General features: G+C 37.4%; 1 protein-coding gene across 5 annotated transcripts in view; it reads left to right on the top strand.

Moving 5' to 3' along the window:
* ATP2C1 (ATPase secretory pathway Ca2+ transporting 1) overlaps positions 1 to 27,176 on the top strand; it is a 154,142-nt gene that overhangs the window by 69,011 nt on the left and 57,955 nt on the right. For all 5 annotated transcript variants that reach the window (XM_024994087.2, XM_024994060.2, XM_010801619.4 and 2 more), the window contains 6 exon segments: positions 7,170 to 7,280; positions 8,544 to 8,660; positions 12,323 to 12,412; positions 14,623 to 14,658; positions 18,172 to 18,233; positions 18,586 to 18,694. In XM_024994087.2, the coding sequence (XP_024849855.1) occupies positions 7,170 to 7,280; positions 8,544 to 8,660; positions 12,323 to 12,412; positions 14,623 to 14,658; positions 18,172 to 18,233; positions 18,586 to 18,694 (525 nt within the window).

Here is a 27,176-nt window from a genome sequence, read left to right as displayed (position 1 = left end):
CATAATCTTCTATCAGGATAGCACAAAACAACATGTTTCTTTGATGATGAGGGAAAAGTGTTACAGCTTGGCTGAGACGTTCTGATTCATCCATGGTATTCACCAGATGTTGCACCTTCAGGTTTCTATTTATTTCAGTCTTTACAAAATTCTCTTAATGGAAAAAATTTCAGTTCCGTTTTCTCAAAAGATAAAAAGTTTGGAAAAGATGGAATTATGAAGTTGCCTGAAAAATGGCATCACCTTACTGGAAGGTTCTTACCCTGCTGTGTCCCACCTCCCCTCATGTAAAGTGAAACAACTCTCCTGCTTATCCTTCTTTTCTTGTTCACTAGAACATTTATTGTGTAACATACCATTCATGGTCTTTTGCTCCCTATTGGTATGTGGCTCCACGAGGCCAGAGTTCTTACCTCTTCAGTCACTTTTGTGTCCCTAGTAGCAAGAATAATGAACATTGATGATGTGTCAAGGATCTGAATTGAGTGAGTGGATGAATGCTGGCCTTTTTTAGTGACTCACTCTCGCAGTGCTCCCCCTTCCTCACTTACCCCTCTGTTCTTACCGTCCCCTGCCTCAGGCGGCTTCTTGCCGCTCAGGTCCGTAAGCATCACTTCCTCATCAGACCTTACCTGCCTTGGTTGGAGTTCCTTATGTCTCTGATTCCAAGTGCCCTTAGCCGTGGACTTCTCCTTCATGTGTGTGTGTGTTAATCACTCAGTCGTGTCTCACTCTTTGTGACCCCATGGACTATAGCCCACCAGGCTACTCCGTCTGTGGATTCTCCAGGCAAGAATACTGGAGTGAGTAGCTATTCCCTTCTCCAGGCATCTTCCTGACCCAGGGATTGAACTCACTGCACTGCAGGGAGACTCATTACCATGTGAGTCACCAGGGAAGCCTTCTTTCTTGTTGTTTTTTGGTCACTTAGTTGTGTCCGACTCTTTGTGATGCCATGCACTGCAGTATGCAGGCTTCCCTGTCCTTCACTATCTACTGGAGTTTGTTCAGACTTACATCCATTGAGTTGGTGATGCCAACCAACCATCTTAGCCTCTGTTTCCTCTTTCTGCTGCCTTCAGTCTTGCCCGGCCTTAGGGTATTTTCCAATGAGTAAGCTCTTCCCATCAGGTGGCCAAAGTATTAGAGCTTCAGCTTCAGCATCAGTCCTTCCAGTGAATATTCAGAGTTGATTTCCTTTAGGATTGACTGGTTTGATCTCCTTGCTGTCCAAGGGACTCTCAAGAGTCTCGTCCAGCATCACAGTTTGAAAGCATTAATTCTTCGGCCCTCAGCCGTCCTTATGGTCAAACCTTCACATCCATACATGACTGCTGGAAAAACCATAGCTTTAAGTATATGGACCTGTGTAGGCAAAGTGATGTCTGCTTTTTAATACGCTGTTTAGGTTTGTCATAGCTTTTCTTCCAAGGAGCAAGCATCTTTTAATTTTATGGCTACAATCACCATCTACATTGATTTTGGAGACAAAGAAAATAAAGTCTGTCACTGTTTGCATTTTTTCCTCATCTATTTGCCATGAGGTGATAGGACCAGTTGCCATTATCTTAGTTTTTTGAATGTTGAGTTTTAAGCCTGCTTTTTCGCTCTCCTCTTTCATTTTCATCAAGAGGTTCTTTAGTTCCTCTTCACTTTCTGCCAAAAGAGTGGTGTCATCTGCGTATCTGAGGTTATTGATACTTATCCCAGCAATTTGGATTTCAGCTTGTGATTTATCCAGCCTGGCATTTCTCATGATGTACTCTGCATAAAAGTTAAATAAGCAGGGTGACAATATACAGCCTTGACATACTCCTTTCCCAATTTTGAACCAGTCTTTTGTTCGATGTCTAATTCTAACTATTGCTTCTTGACCTTGCATACAGGTTTCTCAGGGGGCAAATAAGGTGGTCTGGTATTCCCATCTCTTGAAGAATTTTCCACAGTTTGTTGTGATCCACAGTGTCGAAGGCTTTAGCATAGTCAGTGAAGCAGAAGTAGGTGTTTTTCAGGAATTCTTTTGCTTTTTCTGTGCTTCAGCGCTTGTTGGCAATATGATCTCTTGTTCCTCTGCCTTTTCTAAATCCAGCTTGAACATTTGGAAGTTCACGTTTCACATACTGTTGAAGCCTAGGGTGAAGGATTTGATCATTACCTTGCTAGCATGTGAAATGAGTACAGTTGTACAGTAGTCTGAAGATTCTTTGGCATAACCCTTCTTTGGGATTGGAATGAAAACTGACCTTTTCCAGGGTTGTGAGTTTTCCAAATTTGCTGGCATATTGAGTGTAGCACTTTCATAGCATCATCTTTTAGGATTTGAAACAGCTCAGCTGGAATTTCATCACTTCCACTAGCTTTGTTTGTAGTAATGCTTCCTAAGGCCCACTTCACTTCACACTCCAGGATGTCTGGTTCTAGGTGAGTGATCACAGCATTGTGGTTTTCCAGGTCATTAAGACCTTTTTGTACATTTCTTTGTATTCATACCTCTTCTTAATCTCTTCTGCTTCTGCTAGGTACTTGTGTTTCTGTCCTTTCTTATGTCCATTTTTGCATGAAATGTTCCCTTGGTATCTCCAGTTTTCTTGATGAGATCTTTAGTCTTTCCCATTCTATTGTTTTCCTCTATTCCTTTGCATTGTTCACTTAAGGCTTTCTTACCTCTCTTTGCTATTCTTTGGAACTCTGCATTCAGATGGTTGTATCTTTTCCTTTCTCCTTTGCCTTTTGCTTCTCTTCTTTTCTCAGCTATTTGTAAGGCCTCATCAGACAACTTTTGCCTTTTTGCATTTCTTTTTCTTGGGAATGGTTTTGGTCACCACTTCCTGTACAGTGTTATGAACCTCTGTCCATAGTTCTTCAGGCATTCTATCAGATATAATCCTTTGAATTTATTTGTCATTTCCACTGTATAATTGTAGGGGTTTGGTTTAGGTCATACCTGAATGGTCTAGTGGTTTTCCCTACTTCCTTCAATTCCAAATCTGAATTTTGCAATAAGTCATGATCTGAGCTACAGTCAGCTCCCAGTGTTGTTTTTGCTGACTGTTTAGAGCTTCTCCATCTTTGTCTCGAAAGAATATAATCAGTCTGATTTCAGTGTTAACCATCTGGTGATGTCCATGAGTTGCCTCATGTCGTTGGAAGAAGATGTTTGCTATGACAGTGTGCTTTCTTGGCAAAACTCTGTAACCTTTGCCTGTTCATTTTGTACTCCACAGCCAAACTTGCCTGCTACTCCAGGTATCTCTTGACTTCCTGCTTTTGCATTCCAGTCCCCTGTGATGAGAAGGACATCTTTTTTTGATGTTGGTTCTGGAAGGACTTGTAGGTCTTCATAGAACCATTCAGCTTCAGCTTCTTTGGTGTTAGTGGTTGGGGCATAGACTTGGATTACTGTGATGGTGAATGTTTTGCCTTGGAAATGAACCAAGGTCATTCTGTAATTTTTGAGATTGCACTCAGGTACTGCATTTTGGACTCTTGTTGACTGTGAGGGCTACTCCATTTCTTCTAAGGGATATATTGGTTATCTGAATTAAATTCACCCTTTCCCATCCAGTTTAGTTCAGTGATCATAAAATGTTGATCTTCACTCTTGCTATCTCCTGTTTGACCACTTCCGATTTACCTTGACTCATGGACCTAACATTCCAATGTTCCTATGCAGTATTGTTTTTTTACAGCATCAGAGTTTACTTTCACCATCAGACACATCCACAGCTGGGTGTCGTTTAGGCTTTGGCTCAGCCTTAGCGACTATTTCAGTTTCTCTTCCTTTGTGCTATTCTTGTTAATGTCTGTCTTCCCTCCAGTTGTCCTCCCCGTCACTTTGCTCTTTGTTAAATTCTAAGGGCCGAGCACAGAGTCAGATTCTCAATAAATGCAGGTGTTAGTTGAAAGAGTAATGAACAAATTAAAATATTCTTTTTTTTTTAATTGCAGGATAATTGATTTACAGAATTTTGTTGTTTTCTGTCAAACCTCCACATGAATCAGCCATAGGTATACATATATCCCCTGCCTTTTAAACCTCCCTCCCATCTCCCTCCCCATCCACCTCTCTAGATTGACACAGAGCCTCTGTTTGAGTTTCCTGAGCCATACCGCAAATTCCCATCCGCTGTCTATTTTACACATGGTAATGGAAGTTTCCATGTTACTCTTTCCATACATCTTGCCCTCTCCTCCCATCTCCCCATGTCCACAAGTCTATTTTCCATATCTGTCTCTCCATTGCTTCCCCACAAATAAATTCCCCAGTACCATTTTTCTAGATTCCATATATATGCGTTAGGATATGATACTTATCCTTCTCTTTCTGACTCACTTCACTCTGTGTAATAGGTTCTAGGTTCATCCACCTCATCAGAACTGACTCAAAGGCGTTCCTTTTATGGCTGAGTAATATTCCATTGTGTATATGTACCATACCTTCTTTATCCATTCATCTGTTGATGGGCATCTAGGTTGCTTTCATGTTCTAGCCATTGTAAATAGTGCTGCAATGAACAGTGGGATACATGTGTCTTTTTTCAATTTTGATTTTCTCAGGGTATATGCCTAGGAGTGGGATTACTGGGTCATATGGTGGTTTTATTTTATTCCTAGGTTTTTAAGGAATCTCCATACCATCTTCCATAGTGGCTGTATCAATTTACATTCCCACCAACAGTGCAAGAGTGTTCCCTTTTCTCTACACCGTCTCCAGCATTTATTGTTTGTAGACTTTTTGATGGTGGCCATTCTGGCTGGGGTGAGGTGATATCTCATTGTAATTTTGATTTGCATTTCTCTAATAATGAGTGATGTTGAGTATATTTTCATGTTTGTTAGCCATCTGTATGTCGTCTTTGGAAAAATGTCTGTTTAGTTCTTTTTCCCACTTTTTGATTGGGCAGTTTGTTTTTTTGGTATTGAGTTGTATGAGCTGCTTGTATATTTTGGAAATTAATCATTTATCCATTATTTCATTTGCTATTATTTTTTCCCATTGTGAAGGTTGTCTTTTCACCTTGCTTATAGTGTCCTTTGCTGTGCAAAAGCTTTTAAGTTTAATCAGGTTTGACTTGTTTACTTTCGTTTTTATTTCCATTACCGTAGTAGGTGGGTCATAGAGGATCTTGCTTTGATAAAATATTTCTATGATCTATATAACTAACAATCCATCACAGTTGGTCAATGTCAGTAACATTTGCTTAAAAAGATAATAGGATTAAAACTTAATGATCTCATAGTTTTAAGTTGACATGGAGTCTAGGGAGCATAAATACAGTTAGCATCATAGCCTTTCAGCAAGAATTTTCTGTGCTGTGTCCCCTCTGTGTTGTGGAAACCGGTTCTTACAGTGGATGGCCATCCAGCTCTGCCACCATCCCTAGCATCGGGCACCCTTTATTCTAAGTCTGATGTTGGTCTTCTGTAAAGTCACCCTTTGGTTTTGGGTTGCCCTCTTCCTTTCTTATATTTAGAGGGTTATCTTATCCTTTATTAAGTGAAATAGTCTCACTTCCTTCTTTTGACCTCTTTTGAGCCCATGTAATGCTCCTGAGGGATTTTATGTAGTGTATTCCAGCATAGACCCTATTATGTATCAAATACCAAAGGATAACTTTTTAAAAAGTGTTTTTATGAGTAGTAATATATTTAATAGAAGAACTGTTGCAAATCTAGCTTTATTAACTTTAATGATTTGCTTCTTTACTGAGCTCATTATATTATTGCGAATGTACATATAAATATTAGTTTTGGGAAAAACAGCTATTTCAGTGCTTATTACTAGTTGGGTGAATGCTCCATAAATGGATGTAATCCTCAAACAACTTTAGGCACTATTTATCCTCGCATATGAAGAAACTGATATATATGAACCTTAGAAATAAAAGATTTTCTTAATCTCATTGTCACTGCAGGCAATGGAAACCTATTTGATCCTTCTTAATTATTTCACAAGATAAAATAACCATGTTGAGAAAGGTACTCTGTTTTCAATTTCTTAAGAATTTTTGGTCACTAATATCTTATCATTAAAGGAAAATTGTTATGGTCTTTTCTTTAAAATACTTAAATATTTATTGTCTTTGTAATAGGTGGGATTAGAAAACATGCATATGATTGTTCCAAAACTTGGTTATTTACATTGCTATTGCTGTTTACTATTTTTTGGAGTAAGTACAGCTTTTTTTTTTTAATGAATAGAGGCCTCTATAGTGACCCTTTAACTTAAATTATTATTCTTTGACCTTATATGTTGTCTTAAAATTGTCTTTAGAGGAATATTTAATCCTGTTTGTTGATTATTCAAGATTGAAAACATTTCACCTGATAGCTTAAAGATTTGTGTCTTGGCGTTAAGATGATCACTTCATTTTCAGTATTGTTTAAATCAGTGGATGTGGGGCAGGCGACTGAATTGTTTTCTTCTCTAAAGTTTCAGTGTGTAGCTTTTGTCTCTCTTTCACATACTTCGTCAAAACTTTGTCTACAAAGAAGTGTGGATTGGGGATTTATTTCTAGAACTGTGTTAAAACACTTTGTGTAGATATTTGTTTATGAAGCTGTGTCGAGTAGGTGTCATGGTTACTGTCATCTCTAAGGTTCATTCTGCTTGTCCCTTCACTCTTCCTATGTGTCCTCTGCTTGTCTGGTCTCTGCTTTCCATTTCCTCTAGTTTGGGAATGGATCTATAAGTCTCATGTTCTGTGTTGGTGCTTTGGCACAGTAGCCTGGTGCCCGGATAGTTAAGAAATGAGCTGATCAACAGTAGTGTTAGAATGGAACAAGCTTAGCTGTTCCTTGTACCTCATGTTAAACATAATGAGTTTAGAGGATTATGACTCTGTGTAATGATTGGAATCTGCTAGACAGGACATCTGTTTTACTTTTTACTGATTAATTTGGTGTAGAAATAGCATCTTTTTTTGCAGTATGAAAATTATTTTGTATTCTAGCTTTCAGTGGTAGCTTATTTTCTGAAGTGTGCTTTTTAGAATAGCATGTTAGTATAAAATTATCTTAATAGGACTGGATACTCTTTATTAGTCTGAAAATATTTGTTTTTTAACTGTGATAAAAGTTTCTGGGAACATTTGAATTTTCGTTTACTCTGGACAGCATTAGAATTGTTTAGTACATGCAAATATTTTTCCTTTGGTTTTGTTTCCTAGGTTGCACGTTTTCAAAAAATTCCTAATGCTGAAAATGAGACAATGATTCCGGTATTGACATCAAAAAAAGCAAGTGAATTACCAGTCAGTGAAGTTGCAAGCATTCTCCAAGTAAGTTCTTGGTGGGGAGGAAGGGAGTGTATAGTAGAATGAGCCACTTAGCTAAGTGCTATCCAGTAGAATTCTCTGTTCCGCAGGTGTGTGTGGCTAGTGGTTGCCTGATCGGATGGTGCAGCTCTGGATCATTAGTGTTCCCAGAAACTGTTAGTGCTGTGTGAGGATTAGTTGGATTAGGAAAGTGATCAATTTAATTATAACATAAGTGGAGTTAGGAGTTTTATCCTTTTTTATGTTTCCTACTGTAAAAGCTAAATATAAGTTCGGAACTGCAAATAAATTTTTGCTTATGTAATTTAGTCTCTTCCTAGTTTTTCACAGTCTAATGAAACATGAGGAAAAGAATATTTAAAATTTTCTCTTCAGAATTCACATAATTTAATAATGCATTAAAAACATTGCATAACCCCCCTTTTTTTGTAAAGGTTTTTTTGGGGCGGGTTGTATTTATACTCTGTTTTAAAGCCACTTACTTTAAATATATTTAGGTATCGCAAGACTCTGTTATTGACCTCTATTATAAAGCTTTTGGTCAGAGAAACTACTTCAGAGATGCACGTAATTTCATTCTATTTGATAGTTTCAAATAACAAGTCAGGAGAGGTAGTGACTGAAGAATGTAGGTGGTGTTTGAGGACTTAACTTCATTATTTTCAGTAATTTAGGAACCACAGATTTTCTTCTTGGAATAAATGTACAGTCTAAGAACAAAAGGTAATACCAACCTCAGTTTTGATAGTCTCAGAGTACAGGAAAGATGCATAATCTTTTGGAGAAACTAATTTTAGAAGACAGTAAGACAACAGTGGGAACCAAGAAAACTAGTTAAAATGTACTTACAATTTGCTTTCTGTACATTGTCACTGGTTTGTGTTACTCCTCTTTCCACATAAAAATCATAATTTTTTGTTTATTAATCTAGTTGCTTATATTAACATTTTTTTTATTGAGATATAATTTATATAGACTACAGTGTACTCATTAAATATACAATTTGCATTTTGGCAAATATAGCCGTCATCACAATGAAGATGTAGAAAATTTTCATCACTCTAAATAGATTCCACGTGTTTTTTGTAGCTAATCCTTCCATTGCTCTTGGCCCCAGGCAGTCACTGATATGCTTTGTCCCCATAGATTAATTTTGACTGTCACAGAAGTTCCTGTAAATATGACCATACCTATGTACTTTTTCTGTGTTTTCTCCTTTGTTTTCTGCTAATATTTTCAGTAACTTTTATATATAAAATCTCATAGGCTGATCTTCAGAATGGTCTAAACAAATGTGAAGTAAGTCATAGGAGAGCCTTCCATGGCTGGAATGAGTTTGATATCAGTGAAGATGAGCCACTATGGAAGAAGTATATTTCTCAGGTATATTTTTATTTTCTCATGCTGTGTACTTTACATGTATTTTTGTTAATGTATTTTTTGACTTTTGCGAAGTTATTTATGGAGAAAGAAAATAATATTAAAATTTTTTTTTTTACTTAATTTGTTTCATTTGTTAGAGTTTACTCTTCGGTTGGAATTTCTATAATTTTTACTGTGTAAATCTTTAAGGGCTTATATCACATGGAGGTGATATAGTAGTTTCCTTTGGAAGTGTCTTATATATATTTTTTATTATAGAAATGTTAGTATTTTTTAAAGTAATATGACTAGTTTAGAAAATTAGCAAAAGGCAATCCAGACTGCCTGGTTACAAATTCCACCTTTCTTTATTACTATTAATAGCTTGTGTGTCCCTTATTATCCTCTGAGTGTTAACTAGAAAATGGAGATAATAATCTTAGGAGATAGTAGCTATCAATAGAAAATAGCTATTTTTAATTATTAGGTTGGTGAAAAAGTAATTGCGGTTTCAGACTGTGAATATCAAATCATTATAACTAGGCTCAAACACATCTTTATTAATCAAAATAGGAACTATTGCAATCAACACATTTTTTCAATGAGAAATAAGTTTGTTTATTCTTGTAACATAAAAATCTATGCTTTGGGATATGACAAACTCTTGGAAAGCATTTTCTCCTTCCTGCTGGTTGTGGAAGCATTTGTCCTTCAAAAACTTGTTGAGATGCTTGAAGAAGTGGTCGTCAGTTGATGAGTGGTCAGGTGAATATGGTGGATGAGGCAAAATTTTGTAGCCTAATTTGTTCAACTTTTGAAGTGTTGGCTGTGCACTGTGAGGTCGGGTGTTGTGCAGAAAAATTGGGCCCTTTCTTTTGACAGATGCTGACTTTAGGCTTAGTAGTTTTTGGTGTGTCTCATGGATTTGCTGAGCATACTTCTCAGATGTAATGGTTTTGCCAGGATTCAGAAAGCTATCGTGAATGATACCTTTAGCAGACCAACAAACAGTGACCATGACCTTTTTTTGATCCGAGTTTGGCTTTGGGAAGTGCTTTGGAGTTTCTTGTGGCTTCCCTGGTGGTTTCTTCTTGGTCCATCACTGAGCTGATTGTTGCCAGTTGTCATATAAAATCCACTTTTTGTTACACATCACAGTCAGATCAAGAAATGCTTTGTTTTCATTGCATAAAAAAGAGAAGACGACACTTAAAAATGATGATTTTTTGATTTGCTGTCAGCTCATGAGGCACCCACTTATGGAGTTTTTTCACCTTTTCAATTTGCTTCAAATGCTGAATGACCATAGAATGGTCAGTGTTGAGTTCTTTGGCAATTTCTTGTGTAGGATCACCTTCAATGATCCTCTCAATTGGTCGTTGTCAACTTCTGATGACCAGTCACTGCACTCCTCACCTTCAAGGCTCTTGTCTCCTTTGCAAAACTTCTTAATCCACCACTGCACTGTACATTCATTAGCAGTTCTTGGGTCAAATGCATCATTGATGTTGTGAGCTATCTCCACTGCTTTACATTTTGAACTCAAGAAAATTGCTCGAATTTGCTTTTTGTCTAACATCATTTCCCTAGTCTAAAATAAACATAAATAGCAAGTAATAAGTCATTAGCAAAAAAACAAAGTGAGAAATGTGCATTAAAATGATGTATAACATAACCACATTTATTTAAGAATGTATTCCAATATCAAATGGCAAAGTTAAGCAGTGCAAAACCGCAGTTACTTTTGCACCAACCTATTATATCTTATTAATATCTTAATCTTTTCAGAAAGATTTGCTGTAGGGTTTTTCTTACCTTGATAATAAGCATGTTAGTGAAAAGCTACAAACTTCCTGTGGCCAATTTTTAGCTAGTAGAGTTAGTTTTGTCAAACAGATTCTTTTTAGTAAAGAAACTTTGTAATGCCTTCTAATCTTTAGATTCTTTTTTTACAAAATCTATGTTTAACTTTTCTATGGGGCCTTGCTTGTTAATGAACCAAAATTTACCCTGTTGTTAAATGAATTTGTCTAAAGTAGAAAAACTGAATTTTTAGGGACGAACTTTGTGTCCATCTTGTTTTTAATGGAATATTTTTTTATGTATTTTTGTATGCTCACCTTTACCGTATTTCCGCATCATCCAGAACTTCAGGAAGTTTATTCTGGATTTACAAATTACAGTGATTTGACTTATCACTGGGTAATATGATTTAATGTTTTACTTTCTTGATCCTGTTTCAAAGTCAGAGTACTTGCATCATGGTATTGCTGTGAGAATGAAATGAAATAGTGCTTGTAATATAGTTAAGTAATAATTAGCATTAATTATTAATACTATAATTAGCATTAAATATCAGTTGTTAATCATAAAGCACTGAGTGACTCTTCATTCCTCTACATTGAACAGCGTCTTTGTTGTTCTACAGACATTTGTCTAGAGCCTGCCATCTATCAGGTAGTGTCCTTAGTACCACGGCACAGCTTTTTTAGGGGCAAATGAAATGATCGTGGACCTTGCTTTCAGAGTGTGATAATAACGGCTAACGTTGGTGGGTTTTATAGTCTACACAGTGCTTTAATATACGTTCTTGGTTAATCCTTACACAGTTTTTAGTACAAGGTAGTATTTTAGTAGATGAAGCACCTCTGGGGCTTAAAAAATCAAGGAATTGGATTCAAACACAGGTATTCTGACTCAGTTTGTGTGTGGTTTGTAAACCCTGAACCACATTGCAGATGTAGTTTTATTTTGTTAGAGCAGTTATTTTCAGTCCTCTGTGCATTAGAGTGACTTGGGGGAATGCTTTAAAAATGCTAAAGCCTGGGTCCTGTGCCCAGAGATTCTGATTTGTTTGCTGTGGTGTGAATGTGGACATTTGCTGGAAGTCCTTCACAAGATTCTGATGTGAAGCAGAGTTGTAAACGCTGTGCCAGGGAATGGAACCATAAAGGAAGTAGGAGGTGGTGGTGTCTAATTTCAGAGTTAATGATATCCAGAGGCTGAGGCTATCCGCTGTGATGGATTCTTTGCAAAGTGACCTTGCAGCTTTGACAGCTATTGGCAGCGTTTCATCAGAGGAAGGCAATCCAGCAGCAGAGCTCTGATGTTTAACTGGATGTCCAACTGGAAGGATTTGGGGTTGTTCTGATGCTTGTTTGTTTTAAGAGCTTCTTGATTGAGTTGGTGCTGTGGTTTTTATTTCTTTAGATACTGTTGTCTCTGCTAGCTAGATGTCAGGGAAACCAGTGTTGGGAAAATATTCAGCTTCTTCTGTGGCGAGGATCTTACTGTATGCTCTTAGTTGCACTGGTGGGTGGGATCTGGTTGTTCCTGTGGTGGGTGAGTCAACCACAGAATTGTAATTTATGTCCATTTACTTAAAATACAGAATTGATGAGAGTGTTTGAAGTTCATAATTTAGGTATTCTAACCAGTGCTTAATATAAATCTTTATCTTAAAAGTCATTTTCCATTTATTCTAGACCCAATAGAAATTCAGAACAGCTTATTGGTTAAATTAATAAGTACTAAAAATACATGTGTATTCTAAGAATTGGTCAGTTCTTAGTTTTACATAATAATGCTGTGATATTTGTTTTCTTTTTTTAAGGCTTTTGTTGGATGGTATACAACTATCATTCATGCAAAACTGTTGAATTGCTATTTGTTTTCACTTTCAGTTTAAAAATCCCCTTATTATGCTGCTTCTGGCTTCTGCAGTCATCAGTGTTTTAATGCATCAGTTTGATGATGCTGTCAGTATCACTGTGGTAAGAAAAATATATGTATTTTTAAATTGGTAGTTAATTGTATAAATTAGGATTGGCTTTTATTTTAGAAAATGAACTGAGGGATGCCTTATTGTTTTCTTCAGGTTTGCTTTTTTTTTAGATTCTGGTTTTAGTTGCAGTGATCTCAAGTAATGTTCAAGGGTTTGTGATTGGCACCCTTGGAAATTATTTAGCAACCTGATAATTTCATAGATGTGAAACATTTTATAATAATTTTCCAATTAAATATTTACTTTCTTTTACTTTCCAATTGAGAGTATGTTTGACTAGTTGTGAACTGAAGCCTGACATTTTTGAAATTAAAAATATTTAACAATGCACTGTATATTTACTATGTAAGATTTTGTTCTCTCCAGCTAGGTTATTCTAGTTTTCATCTTTTTTTTTTCTTGCCCCTCTGTTTCATTGTAGTATAAAATTTTATAGTAAGTCTAAGCATTGATTAAAGCAAGTGTGTTTTGCTTAACTGCACAGGAGAAATGAACACAGAGCTTCAAAGTCTCCAGCTTTTGCTTGTGGACTCCTGGGAGTCTATGAGATTCTTTTAGGGAGCATGTGAGGCCAGAACTACTTTCATAAAGCTAAAACGTTATTTGTCTTTTTGCTATAGACATTTGCATTAATGGAGCAAAAGTGATGTGGGTAAAACCATTAGAGCTTCGGTCTGAATCAAGATAGTGGCACCCATCTAGTAAACTGTTTAGTACTTACTGTTTTCTTTCACTGTTTCTCTTAGTAATGTTTTCGATAAAACAGTAAAAATTAATTTTACTGAATTTTGATCCTTAAGTATATACCTTTTTATTGTTCTTTGTGATGAAATACGAAGTACTCATTGACGTATGGGGATTGTCCCAAGGAAAGGTTGTGTGCTGAAGTGAACTAGCCTTTTACTCCAAAGAATGACTGATACACAAACTGTGGTTATTAAGACTTGAATAATTGGCATACTTTTTTTTGAAAGTGAGTGAAATAACCTTTCACTACAAGAGAAACAACTGACAGAATTTGTTACCAATAGTAAAATTCAAGCTTTCAGTAGTAACTAGAACTTTGCAAAATTTTTATGCAGGATAGCTCCCCTATTTTAAGACCTTATTCTAATGAGATCAGTAGGGATTTCAGTGAATGTGATTTTTTTTTTAACAGTTATAAAATGTGTCAACACTTGGAAGATTTGAATAACCCAGTGAATCAACCTTTTCTAAATGACCTGTGCATGATGATACAAAATATTCATTCACAATAGTAAGGAGACTGATTCTAATGTAACAGACTATGAAAAGTTCACTGATCTAGTTTTAGATTCTACATTGCACATTACTTTTAAAGTTACTAGCAGTTGTCTAATTTTGGTGTAGTAGCTAAGAATAAAAACCACGATTATTTGAAAAGGCTTTTAAAATAAACTCCTCCCTTTCCAACAGTATCTGTATGAGGTTGAATTTTTTTCATATGCTTTAGCCAAATTAACATATGTCAGTAAATTAAATGCAGAAGCAGATAGGAGAATGGAAGAACCCAAATGAATTTCTTGGCCAACCCAGTATTAAAGCGGACACCAACGATAGAAAAATTGAAAACACTGCCACTTTTCTCACAATTTTGGGGAGGGATATATTTTTCATAGGGCTTCCCTGGTGGCTCAGTGGTAAGGCATCTGCCTGCCTATTCAGGAGACACGAGTTTCATCCTTGAGTTGGAAAGATCCTCTGAAGAAGGAAATGATAACCCACTCCAGTATTCTTGCTGGAAGTTCCATGGACAGAGGAGCCTGGTTGGCTACAATCTGTGGGATTGCAAAAGAGTTTTTCATAAAAAATATTGTACGTGTTAACATGTAATGGGCTTACGTTTTTTAGTAAGTTAAAACCCAGTAATTAAAGAAGTATTTAATATGGTAAATATCAGTAGCTATTAGTCACATAAACAAAAGCTGGTCCTCAGTTTGTAAAGGGATCCTGAGATCAAAGCGTTTAAGAAACAATCCTGGGGAGGCAGACTCCTGTCAGCTGTGGGTTTTTCCACCCCTAGGTCTCAAGGCAGAATTGTGAGTCCTTCCCTGGCTCTCCTGTGCTTAGTGTCTGGTGTCTTGGGGCTGCAGAGTCAGAAAAATAAAATATGATTTAATAATTATTTCAGAAGTTGCAGTGTCTGATTTAAAAAACTTGTTTCTTTGTTTTGTTTAGGCAATACTTATTGTTGTTACGGTCGCCTTCGTTCAGGTGAGTACGTCTATTTTGATAACATCATAAAATGGTATTTTAGTTAATTGCTTCAAAACATCAAGTTGGTTTATGTTAAAATGTGTAATTATTGGGGGATGGGTATGTTCAGAATAATTTGCTCTGTGTTTTTGAAATAATTTCAGAAACAATAACTCTTAAAGGAAGTTTGTGGAACCAACACGACTGCTTTGATATAGACAGTGGCATGAAGAAAATCTAGTTTTCTATTTGATGGTGTTTCTATTTAAAGTTAACTGAAGCAGATGGAAACAAAAAGTACAGAAATAGAAATAAAATCCAGCAATACTCTTTTAAATGTTTTCCAGTTAAAAAATTGGGTCAGGGTTCAGACTCCTTTTCATCCATGGAACGGATGTTCTGATCTGGATCGAACTCCCCCATTCAGCACAGGCACTGAGACAGTAAAGAAAATATATGAAAAGGAACCCTGTTTAAAAAAATTAATGTGAATATTGTAGAGATAATGTCTGAATTTCTATTGACTAGTGGAGAAGGCAATGGCACCCCACTCCAGTGTTCTTGTCTGGAGAATCCCAGGGACGGGGGAGCCTGGTGGGCTGCCGTCTGTGGGGTTGCACAGAGTCGGACACGACTGAAGCGACTTTAGCAGCAGCAGCAGCAGCAGTGTAGACATAAATAAAAACATGGGCTTAGTTTTATGTTTCTTTAAATATCTAATAACTTCTGCAGGTTTTAGAACAATGTTGGCAGGTGTCATTTGATGGTTAAAAATTTGAAGCGTCGTTAATAAGACTAGAAGAATTATTCTAGTTTAAGGAAAACTGTAATGTGTCATTTGAAGTTCATGTTTATAATCGAAAGAGCATATTTTAAGTGGCTGTGGTTATTTTCGCATCTGTGATATATTCCTTGGATATTTCCTGTCATCATGCAGGTGTCCTGTGATAATCTCTAATTTAGTAATTTGTTTTATAGCCACCCAGTGTAAAAATGCCGGTTGGAATCAGATTATCTGCAACAGCTTTGTGAGTTGCTTTAGTACACCATCAGGGATCCTGTATCTAGGAAATGCTCTTTTATGTTTTAACATAAAAATTACCTTAAGGCAGGTTGAGGGCTAGTTTAGCAGAGGTCATTCCAGGCTGGGTCTCATTCCTGGTCATTTGCATGGTATGACCGACCCATTGGACCAGTAGCTGGAATGCTTTTGCGTCACTAGTAGTGCTACAGACGTGTGGAGTGGCTTGCTTCATAAGAATTCTTACAGAATTATCATTTTGTATGGAAGACCTTATGGGCTTACCTGGTGACTCACTGGTAGGGAATATGCCTGCCAATGCAGGAGATGCAGGGTTTGATCTCTGGGTTAGGAAGATCCCCTGGAGAAGGAAATGACAACCCACTCCAGTAGTCTTGCCTGAGAAATCCCATGGAGGAGCCTGGGGGGCTGCAGTCCATGGGATTGCAGAAGAGTTGGACATGACTTAGTGACTAAACAACAACAACATCAAAGACCTTAGTAGCTTGGTAAATAACTCCTACCCTCAAAAAAAAGTTCCACAAAATGACGATTTTAACATTGTATGGACTTTGACCAAAAATGGTGTTGCACACCTTAAATCTTAATGACTGAAACCATCTGCCAAGTATCTTTATGATAGGTCCGTTTGAAGGAAAACTCAAGAACAAATTGAAACATTTATCAAAAGCCCAGTTTCAGATTGGTAGTTCTGATTTTTTTATACAGATGTGAGCCTTTTCCCCAAATGTGCTTATGACAGAACAAAATATTCTACAAGTGACAATTAAAAGTCCTCTCTACAAGGGTCTTATTTATTCTCTGTTGAACTTACATTAATGCTTTGTCAGAAAACTGTCAGAAATCTTTCAGAAAGTCTTCATTTTTTAGTATTATTTATATTTGTGTTTTTACCTATATTTTAGAAGAGTGCTTTTTATAGTCTTTTAATGTTTATATATGACTCCACTATCCTTTCTAATCTCCATTTCCCATCCCTGTTATACCTCCTTGCAGCCATAAAAATAGCTAATTGTTCTGTATAATTACATATTGATGCTGCCTTTACAGTAAATTTAAAATTTAACTTTTAGGTGTTCATTTGAGATGGCTGTCAAGTTTTTGGTGGTATGTTGAAGGATCATTTTGATATAGTGATATCTTTGTAGTTGTAGGGAGTAAAGGCTAAGATGTTTAAAGAGGGAGGTAAAGATAGGGCAGCTTTTATGTCTTACATGACTAGAATCTAGGACTGGTGAGTATTTTCTAGCCTTTTATGGAATTTTTGGAAAACTTCTAAATTCCTTAATATCTTAGTATAGTTAGGGGAGGGGTGTCTGTAATTTTTTTCTAAATTGAGGTATAGTTAACATACAATATTGTTAGTTTCAGGTGCCCTACATAGTGATTTGATACTTGTATGCCTTATGAAGTGATCACCGTGATAAGTCTAGTAACCATCTGTCCCCATACAAAATTATAATGTTCCTTATGCTGTATATTGCACTGGGTGTCTTGTGATTTTTATATTTACAGATTTACCTTACTCTCACATTTGTTCCTCTTGCCTTAGTAGTAAAGACAGATTTATTTCTAAGTTATTCTTATATAACTTTGCATTTTCTATTTGAAAATGTTTGTGATGAATGTGCAGTTTTGATTAGTGCTAGCACTGCAGTCATTTCAGAACTCCCCCCACCCCAACTTTCACTTCCATTACTCTCCCTACTCCTTCTCCTCCCTTTTTAACCTTAGATCAAAAGGTTGGTGTACTTAGTGCAGAATGAGACAAAAATAGCAGTGATGTTGCATGGAGTGAGACAGTCCATGGAAGTTGGACTGAACAGTATAGTGTGTTGAAGGATGTCTCTGACTCTCAGCTGTGATTATATGGATGGAGGAAGACTGAGCCTCACAGAGTTAGGGCTCCTGACAATTTCCCCTTTGGGTGATTCAGAGTCTTGGGAAACATGTCTCTTGGGGTAGGGCAGCCATGTCTCCTTGTTTAATTCATGTTTCTCCTACACAGACTTATTTCACAAACCTTTACAGTTGCCATGGGCGTGAATCTTCAGTGCCAGTGTATTTGCATTTAATTGTCTGACTTCCTTGGTCATTAAACACTGAAAGTAAAATTATCTTAATTATGAGGCTCAGTAATCTTAACTTTTAATGACTGAAAATTATATACTCTTTGGTTACACTAGTATTAGTTTTCTTCACTTTCTTATCAGTAACTTGACCGTAGGTTTGTACACTGAATATTGAAATATAGAGTTGAGAATATTTAATTATAAAAGATTGTTTGGTCACTATAATTTAACATTATTTAATAAAGGGCAAGTGCTTTTGCATGGGAGTATAAGTAAACAAAAGATAAAAATTTGGAGAAATGTTAAAATAATGGTTTAGGTAAATGTTTAAGTCTAACATAGCATATGTTCTTAAGAATGTGCTTATTGTGTTTCTTTATAAATATTTTTCCTAATATTCTTTTTTTTTTTAAATAGGAATATCGTTCAGAAAAATCTCTTGAAGAACTAAGTAAACTTATGCCACCAGAATGCCATTGGTATGATCCTTGTTTCTGATAACGGATTTCTACTCTTAAAAGTAGAAATTAAATGTGACTAGTACAGTATATCTTGTGGCTCAAGATTGTCTGAACATAAGGTAGAAGCCATTAATCTGACATGAAAAATTCATGCTCTATTCATTATAGCAAGTTGTACTATTAAAACTTTTGTTACTTCTAATTTTATTTAGATTATTGAGACATGGATTTATTCAGCAGATACCTTTTGTATGTGACTGTGTGATAATGCAATGTATTTTTCCCAGGCAAGCCCACTAGAAGGAATTTCTTAAAGTAAGTGGTCTTGCTTGCTTTCTTCAGCTGCGGCTATTTCTATTTTATGTTACAGTGTGCGTGAAGGAAAATTGGAGCATACACTTGCACGAGACTTAGTTCCAGGTGATACAGTTTGCCTTTCAGTTGGGGACAGGGTTCCTGCTGACTTGCGCTTGTTTGAGGTGAGTTTGATGTCCTAGTCTGTTCGAGCAGCTCTAACAAACTACCACAGAGATAAATTTACTTCTTACAGTTCTGGCACCTGGAAGTCCAAGATCAAGGGGACCAGCATGGTTGCATCCCGGTGAGGACCCTCCTCCTCGTTCATTGCAGGTGCCTTCTTGCTATGTCCTCATATGGTGCAAGGGGCTAAAAAATATATCCAGACGAACCTATAATTCAAAAAGATACATGCACCTCTGTGTTCATAGCAGCACTATTCACAATAGCCAAGACATGGAATCAACCTAAATGTCCTAATCCATTCCATATCCACAGGAATGGATAGATATTTGTTTACAATGAAAGTACATATATACAATAAAATACTACTCAGCCATGAAAAAGAATGAAATAATGCCATTTGCAGCAAAAAGAAAGATATGTAACCCCATGTGATATTGCTTATATGTGGAATTTAAAATATGCCACAAATGAACCTGTCTTTGAAATAAACAGACTCAAACATAGGAAGCATACTTGTATTTGCCAAGGGCATGGGGTTTAGGGAAGGGATGGAACAGGAGGTTGGGGTTAGCAGATGTAAACTATGATACATAGAATGCGTAAACAACAGGGTCCTACTGTATAGCACAGGGAACTATATTCAGTGTCCTGTGATAAATCGTAATGGAAAAGAATAGGAAAAACAATAGAATGTATAACTGAATCACTGTTGTATAGCAGAAATGAAAACAACGTTAAAATCAACTGTATTGTTGTTCAGTCACTAAATTGTGTCTGACTTTTTGTGACGCCATGGACTGCAGCATCGCAGGCTTCCCTGTCCTTCACTATCTCCTAGAGTTTGCTGAAACTCATGTCCATTGAGTTGGTGATGCCATCCAACCATCTCATCCTCTGTCTCCCCCTTCACCTCTTGCCCCAGTCGTTCCCAGCATCAGAATCGTTTTCAGTGAGTTGCTCTTCACATAAGTTGGCCAAAGTATTGGAGCTTCAGCTTCAGCATCAGTCCTTCTAATGAATATTCAGGGTTGATTTCCTTCAGGATTGACTGATTTGATCTTAACTGTTCTTTGAAATCAACTATACTATTTTTTTGGGGTTCTGAAATCACTGCAGATGGTGACTGCAGCCATGAAATGAAAAGATGCTTACTCCTTGGAAGGAAAGTTCTGGCCAACCTAGATAGCATATTAAAAAGCAGAGACATTACTTTGCCAACAAAGGTCTGTCTAGTCAAGGCTGTGGTTTTTCCAGTGGTCATGTATGGATGTGAGAGTTGGACTGTGAAGAAAGCTGAGCACCGAAGAATTGATGCTTTTGAACTGTGGTGTTGGAGAAGACTCTTGAGAGTCCCTTAGACTGCGAGGAGATCCAACCAGTCCATTCTAAAGGAGATCAGTCCTCGGTGTTCATTGGAAGGACTGATGCTGAATCTGAAACTCCAGTACTTTGGCCACCTCCTGCAAAGAGTTGACTCATTTGAAAAGACCCTGATGCTGGGAGGGATTGGGGGCAGGAGGAGAAGGGGATGACAGAGGATGAGATGGCTGGATGGCATCACCGACTCGATGGACATGAGTTTGGGTAAACTCCAGGTGTTGGTGATGGACAGGGAGGCCTGGCGTGCTGCGATTCATGGGGTTGCAAAGAGTTAGACAAGGCTGAGCGACTGAACTGAACTGAACTGATACTATAATTTGAAATCAACTATACTTAAAATTTTAAAAAATGTATAAGAAAAGAAACAACTTTTTTTAATTTAAATGAAGGCAAAAAATAGGAATATTTTTTGGACAGAAGGACAAAAAAGGACAGAAATAGGAATATAGAATAAGTAGTTGGCTCAAGTGGAGAACAAATAGTAGGAAGATGTATAGAATCCCACTGTATTATTGCTTATTTTAATTGTAAATGTGTTAAATATTCACTGAAAACACTGAGATTATCAAAGTAGGTATAAAAAAGTGACATATCTAAACATGATTTAAAAATTTTTTCCCTTAATTATACGTCTTTCTCATAGAGTCTCTTGAGGTGTCCATGTAGTGAATCGGTAGATCTTTATGGGAGTATTATGCATTGTGGGAAACACAGAGAAGGTGTGATAGAGTTCTTAGGTAAATGAAAGAGAAGTACAAAAAATGGAGTAGAAAATTTCGGTAAGGGAGAGGTTACTTCTGATTGGAGTGAAATGAGAGAATGCCTCAAGGCAGCAATTGGTTTGGTGGTGGTAATTGACAGGTGGTGGTGGTTGTTTAGTTGCTCAGTCATGTCCAATTCTTAGCAACCCCATGCATGGACTGTAGCTCATCCGACTCCTCTGTCCATGGGGATTTCCAGGCAAGAATACTGGAGCGGGTTGCCATTTTCTTCTCGAGGGGACCTTTCCAACCCAGGAATTGAACCTGAGTCTCCTGCAAGTCACCTGTGTTACGGACGGATTCTTTACCATTACGCCAGAGCCACTGGGGAAGCCCAATCAAAGGGTAGTACTGGGTAGAGATGGAGGAGCTGCAGAATTTAGAATCTGCAGAATCACCGTGAGTGTTCTGGTATGTGATCCAGAGCTGGAGTAGTTAGGAGTAGATAGAACATATCTGGTGGAATCAGAATCCAGTGGAGTGTTGGAAACCAAGCTCTGCTTCAGATTTTATTGGTTGGGATTTGTCTTTGAAGGTCATAACCAGCTGGCAATGATGTTACCTTTAATCTTGCCACTAGGTGTAGGATACATTGAAGGGGCAGAGTTAGGCACCTAGTGAAAGGAGACCTCAGTCCATGAGCCACACCAGTCTCATCTATAGCAATTGACATGTTCGGAGCTTTCATTCTTTGAATACCTACCATCTAGTCAAGGCTATGGTTTTTCCAGTGGTCATGTGTGGATGTGAGAGTTGGACTCTGAAGAAAGCTGAGCACTGAGGAGTTGATGCTTTTGAACTGTGGTGTTGGAGAAGACTCTTGAGAGTCCCTTGGACTGCAAGGAGATCCAACCAGTCCATTCTAAAGGAGATTAGTCCTGGGTGTTCTTTGGAAGGAATGATGCTAAAGCTGAAACTTCAGTACTTTGGCCACCTCATGCAAAGAGTTGACTCATTGGAAAAGACTCTGATGCTGGGAGGGATTGGGGGCAGGAGGAGAAGGGGATGACAGAGGATGAGATGGCTGAATGGCATCACTGACTTGATGGACGTGAGTCTGAGTGAACTCTGGGAGTTGGTGATGGACAGGGAAGCCTGGCATGCTGCGATTCATGGGGTCGCAGAGTCGGACACGACTGAGCGACTGAACTGAACTGAATGTGTCCCAAAACATGAGTGTTGTCATATGGAGGTTATGGAAAGCCTGAAGGACATTTGAAATTATAATAAGTACAAGCTTCATTTAATCCTGGAATAGAGAGAAGTCTTTTTTCCAAGTACTTAAAAATTTATTCTTTGAAAGATATCAGATTGCTTTAATTGTTGAGTGGAAATAATACAATACAGTAAGTATTGAGAATGTTAATTTTACTTTATTACCTTCTTTCTCCCCTTAGTAGGTCTTTCTATATCTTTCTTACTCATTCTTGTCCCTTCCTCCTATCCTTGATACTTAGTTAATGAAAAGACCTTGAATTATTTTTCCTTAGAGATGTAGTAGGCCTGTCACTTAATATAAATCCTCTTCTCTGCCTAAGAACCCTTATTTGAACCTGGGAAGTTTTGGTTACCATTTGTTCTGGAATGCTTCTTTTCTTATTCAGAAGCAGACTTCCTCACTGGGATAGATAGAAGAAAATGTTTCCCATTACAGTATAATGACATAGAAACTTCAAAACACCATTTGATTTGGTAAAGTATTTAAGTGCTTTCATTTACACAAGGGTGGTGCAGTGGTGAAGAATCCACCTGCCAGTGCAGGAGACACAAGGGATGCAGGTTCAATCCCTGAATTGGGAAGATTCCCTTTGAGTGGAAAATGGAAACCCACTCAGGTTTTCTTGCCTGGAAAATTCCATGGACAGAGGAGCCTGGTGGGCTACAGTTTATGGTGTTGAGAAGAGTCAGACACAACTGAGCACGCAAGGGCAGCAGCACTTGAGAATTACCTCAAATAACTAAAATTATCTCATGCATGTAGAAAAATGTCAGAATATGGATTCGTACATATTTTATCCATTCAGCAAATAATATATTAAATATACAGTGTGAATTTAATAGGAGAATACTTTCTACATTTTAACACTTGATGCTATAAAACAGAAATATATGCTTTGTGGAGTATTTGATTAGTTGTGATTGTTTCCCCCCATCTGTTAGCTTTTCAGCACTTCATCAGCACATGTTTTATTTGGCAGTGCTTTGCTTAGGTTGATTTTGTTTCAGTTAATCCACTTTACATATATAGTTGACCATCTTTAATTCCTTCTGATAACTTCTCTCTCCTATTCATTTTACCTACTACTTGGTACCACAGGCAGGTTTTTGCAACTACTTTGACAGTAGATTGAGGCAACTTTACTGAAAGAGTTGAGCCTTTTTTTTCCCTAGACTTAAATGTGTTGACTGAAGGCATAAGAAAGCTAATGAGGTACATTCTTTTTCTAGACACAGGTTACTATCTTTGATGTAATTAAACTGGCTTATTGGAGTGTTGTGTTGTATGCTGAATATGGTTGTGGTGAATGATTTTCTAAGGCTAGCTGGTTGGTGCAAACATAATTGTGGTTTCGGACTGTGAATTTTAATTCCTCGTAACTAGACTCAGGTACATCTTTATTAATCAAAATAGGAACCATTACAGTCAACACATTTTTGCCAAGGAGAAATAAGTTTGTTTATTCCTGTTGCAAAATGTTGGACTGAGAAATGCCAGGCTAGATGACTCACAGCTAAAATAAAAATTTCCAGGAGAAATATCAGCAATCTCAGGTATGCAGATAATACCATTTTAATGGCAGAAAGTGAAGAGGAACTAAAGAGCCTCTTGATAAGGGTGAAAGAGGAGAGTAAAAAGCTGGTTTAAGATTCAGCATTCAGGGAACTAAGATCATGGCATCCAGTCCCATCACTTCATGGCAAATATATGGGGGAAAAGGTGGAAACAATGAGAAATTTTCTTTTCTTGGGTTCCAAAATCACTGTGGACTGTGATTGCAGCCATTAAAAGATGTTTGCTCCTTGGTAGAAAATCTATGACAAACCTAGACAGTGTATTAAAAAGCAGAGATATCACTCTGCCAACAAACATTCATGTAGTCAAAGCTATGTTTTTCCAGTAGTCTTGTATAGATGTGAGAGTTGGACCATAAAGAAGGCTGAGCACTGAAGAACTGATTGTTTTGAATTGTGTGTTGGAGAAAACTGTTGAGAGTCCCTTGGACTGCAAGGAAGTCAAACCAGTCAATCCTAAAGGAAATCAACCCTGAATATTCATTGGAAAGACTGATGTGCTGAAGCTCCAGTACTTTGGTCACCTGATGCAAAGAGCTGACACTTTAGAAAAGACCTTGATGCTGAGAAAAATTGAGAGCACGAGGAGAAGGGGGTGGCAGAGGATGAGATGTTTAGATAGCATCACCGACTCAATGGCCATGAATTTGAGCAAACTCTGGGAAATAGTGAAGGCCAGGGAGATCTGGCATGCTGCAATTCATGGAGTTGCAGAGAGACAGGACTTACTGACTGAACAAGAAAAATGAAAACGTTCCTTTGCATAAAAATCCATGGTTCGGGATTTGACGAACTCTTAGAAAGCATTTTCTGTCTCCTGCTGGTTGTGGAAACGTTTTCTCTGCAAAAAGTTGTCAAGATGCTTGAAGATGTGGTAGTCGGTTGGTGAGAGGTCAGGTGAATATGGCAGATGAGGCAAAACTTTGTAGCCCAGTTCATTCAATTTTTGAAGTGTTGGTTGTGCGATGTGTGCTTGGGCATTGTCATGGAGAATTGGGTGCTTTCTGTTGACCAGTGCCAGCTGCAGGCCTTGGAGTTTTCTGTGCATCTCATGGATTTGCTGAGCATACTTCTCAGATGTAATGGTTTCACCGGGAGTCAGAAAGCTGTAGTGGATCAGACAGGCAGCAGATTATTAGACAGTGACTGTGACCTTTTTTTGGTGGAAGTTTGGCTTTGAGAAGTGCTTTGGAGCTTCTTCTAGGTCTGACCACTGTATTGGTCATTGCCAGTTGTTATGTAAAATCCACTTTTTGTTGCATCTCACAATCCAATAGAGAAATGATTCATTGTTGTTGTATAGAATAAGAGAAGATGACATTTGAAAACAATGATTTTTTTTTTTTTTGATTTGTGGTTAGCTCAAGAGGCACCGATGAACTTTTATTGGATTTTTTTCAGATTCCAGTTTTCTTTACATTCCAAATGACTGTCAAATAGTTGACAGTGAGTTCTTCAGCAACTTCTCATGTAGTTGTAAGAGGATCAGCTTCTATGATCCTCTCGGTTGGTCACTTTCAACTTCCAATGGCCAGCCACTAAGCTCTTCATTTTCAAGGCTCTTGTCTCCTTTGCAAAACTTCTTGAATTACCACTGCACTGTATGTTCATTAGCAATTCCTGGGCCAAATGCATTGTTGATGTTGCTTTATGACCCATTTTGAACTCAAATAAGAAAATCACTTGAATTTGCTTTTTGTCTAACACAAATCCCTAGTTTAAGATACAAAATAAACAACAAATAATGTCACTAACAAGAAAGCATAAAGCAAGAAATGTGCATTAAAATAATGTATAACAATCACTTTTATTAAGAATGTATTCCAATATCAAATGACAAATTATAACAGTACAAAAACTGCAATTACTTTTGTATCAACTTTATATATGAAACAAACTCTTCATTAAAGTGTAAGGGAAACAGAAGACTCCTCAGCCTTGGGATATTAGTAATTTCTCACAATACAGAACTTGGATTTCACTTAGGAAAAAGCAAGCCCAGGACTTCTGCTGTATAATCTTTTTCTTGTGGACGTGGACTGTGGCCAAGGTTGCCACTCAGCATTGTCACCGCTGCAACTCGGGGGTTCCTGTCATAAGTTCTTTGGTTCATATTTTAGCTCTAATTCTTACTTGGGCCTGCAGTAGCATCTTGTCGGTATGTTCAGTGACCTGACTGCTATATAACTTTTTTCCGGTGTTTTTTGGCTGTGTCTTAAGTCGGTTTAGGCTGCTGTAATAAATATGATATACTTGGTGGCTTATACAACAGACAGTTATTTTATTTGTTTCTGAACAGTGGGAAGTCCACAGTCAAGGTCTGGCAGAATTGGGTTGTTGGTGAGGGCTCTCTTTGTCTTTCAGCCTTTCTGCTATATCTTCATATGGTACAAAGAGTGATCTCCATTCGTGTGACAGTGCCCCTGATCCCATTATGTGGGCCTCACCCACGTGACCTTCTCTAACCCTGATCACCTCCCAAGGCCTCATTTCCAGTTACCATCACCTCACATTGGCGTTTAGGGTTTCAACATGAATTTTAGGGGGACAGAATTCAGTCCATAGCAGGCTGAACCTATCTTTTGTAAAACCCCTTTTAAAGAAGATTAATATTGATAACTTAAAGATTTTTGTATTGTGTTTTCTTGCCTGAGTCAGTTTTCCATAGCCAAGGAAAGAGTGAATATGTGTTGGTGGCAGTAACCTTACAGTATAGGAACCTTAGAATTATTCATGGAGCTGGGATAGTAAAATTTAGAGGAATTGAGTGTATGGACATGTTTTCTAGTTTTTTTACCGAAGGATTTTTATTTTAATTTTTAAATAGTAGTTGAAAAGAGGCATCCTGGCCAGTTAATTGGTGGCTGCCAAAGGATTGGGCTTCCCTGGTTACTCAGATGATAAAGAATCTGCCTGCAATGCAGAAGATTTGGGTTTGATCCCTCAGTAGAGAATATCCCCTGGAGAATGGAATGGCTACCCACTCCAGTATTCTTACCTGGAGAATTCCATGGACACAGGAGCCTGACAGTCTATAGTCCATAACGTCACAAAGAGTCAGACACAACTGAGCAACTAACACTTTTGAGGGATTGGTCTGATAGTGACTTTAGATAAAGCAGTCTTATAGACTGCATGTATTTGTATAGTAGTACATTTTGCCTTTTTGGAAGCATAAAATACTTTTCATAATCTTCCAGGTAAAGTCTGTATCAGTATTTGAATAAGGAATTCTTTGTAAGAGAAAACAATGTAATAGAGGAAAAGCAGGTTACTTTTGACTGTTGAAAATATTTTACCTCTTAGCTGAAAATTTCTAACTAACCCCAAAACGTTGACTGAAATACACCAAGATTTTTCTTTACTTGGAGTTCTGAAAGATCAATTCTGTTGACACTTTCTTTTGTGGCTTATGTGCCACATATCATTCTTTGAAACTGTCCTCACAATCTACACACAGGGTACAGTTGCTACTTCTTTTTTCCCAATCCCAATTTTTGATAGGATGTTTTTCTAAATGTATCGAACTTCTATTAGACAACTA

The sequence above is a fragment of the Bos taurus genome, chromosome 1, assembly GCF_002263795.3.
Source record: "Bos taurus isolate L1 Dominette 01449 registration number 42190680 breed Hereford chromosome 1, ARS-UCD2.0, whole genome shotgun sequence".
In the NCBI taxonomy this organism is placed as follows: Eukaryota; Metazoa; Chordata; class Mammalia; order Artiodactyla; family Bovidae; genus Bos; species Bos taurus.
Note: the sequence above shows the minus strand (reverse complement) of the source record. Positions and strands in the feature narration are given on the sequence as shown.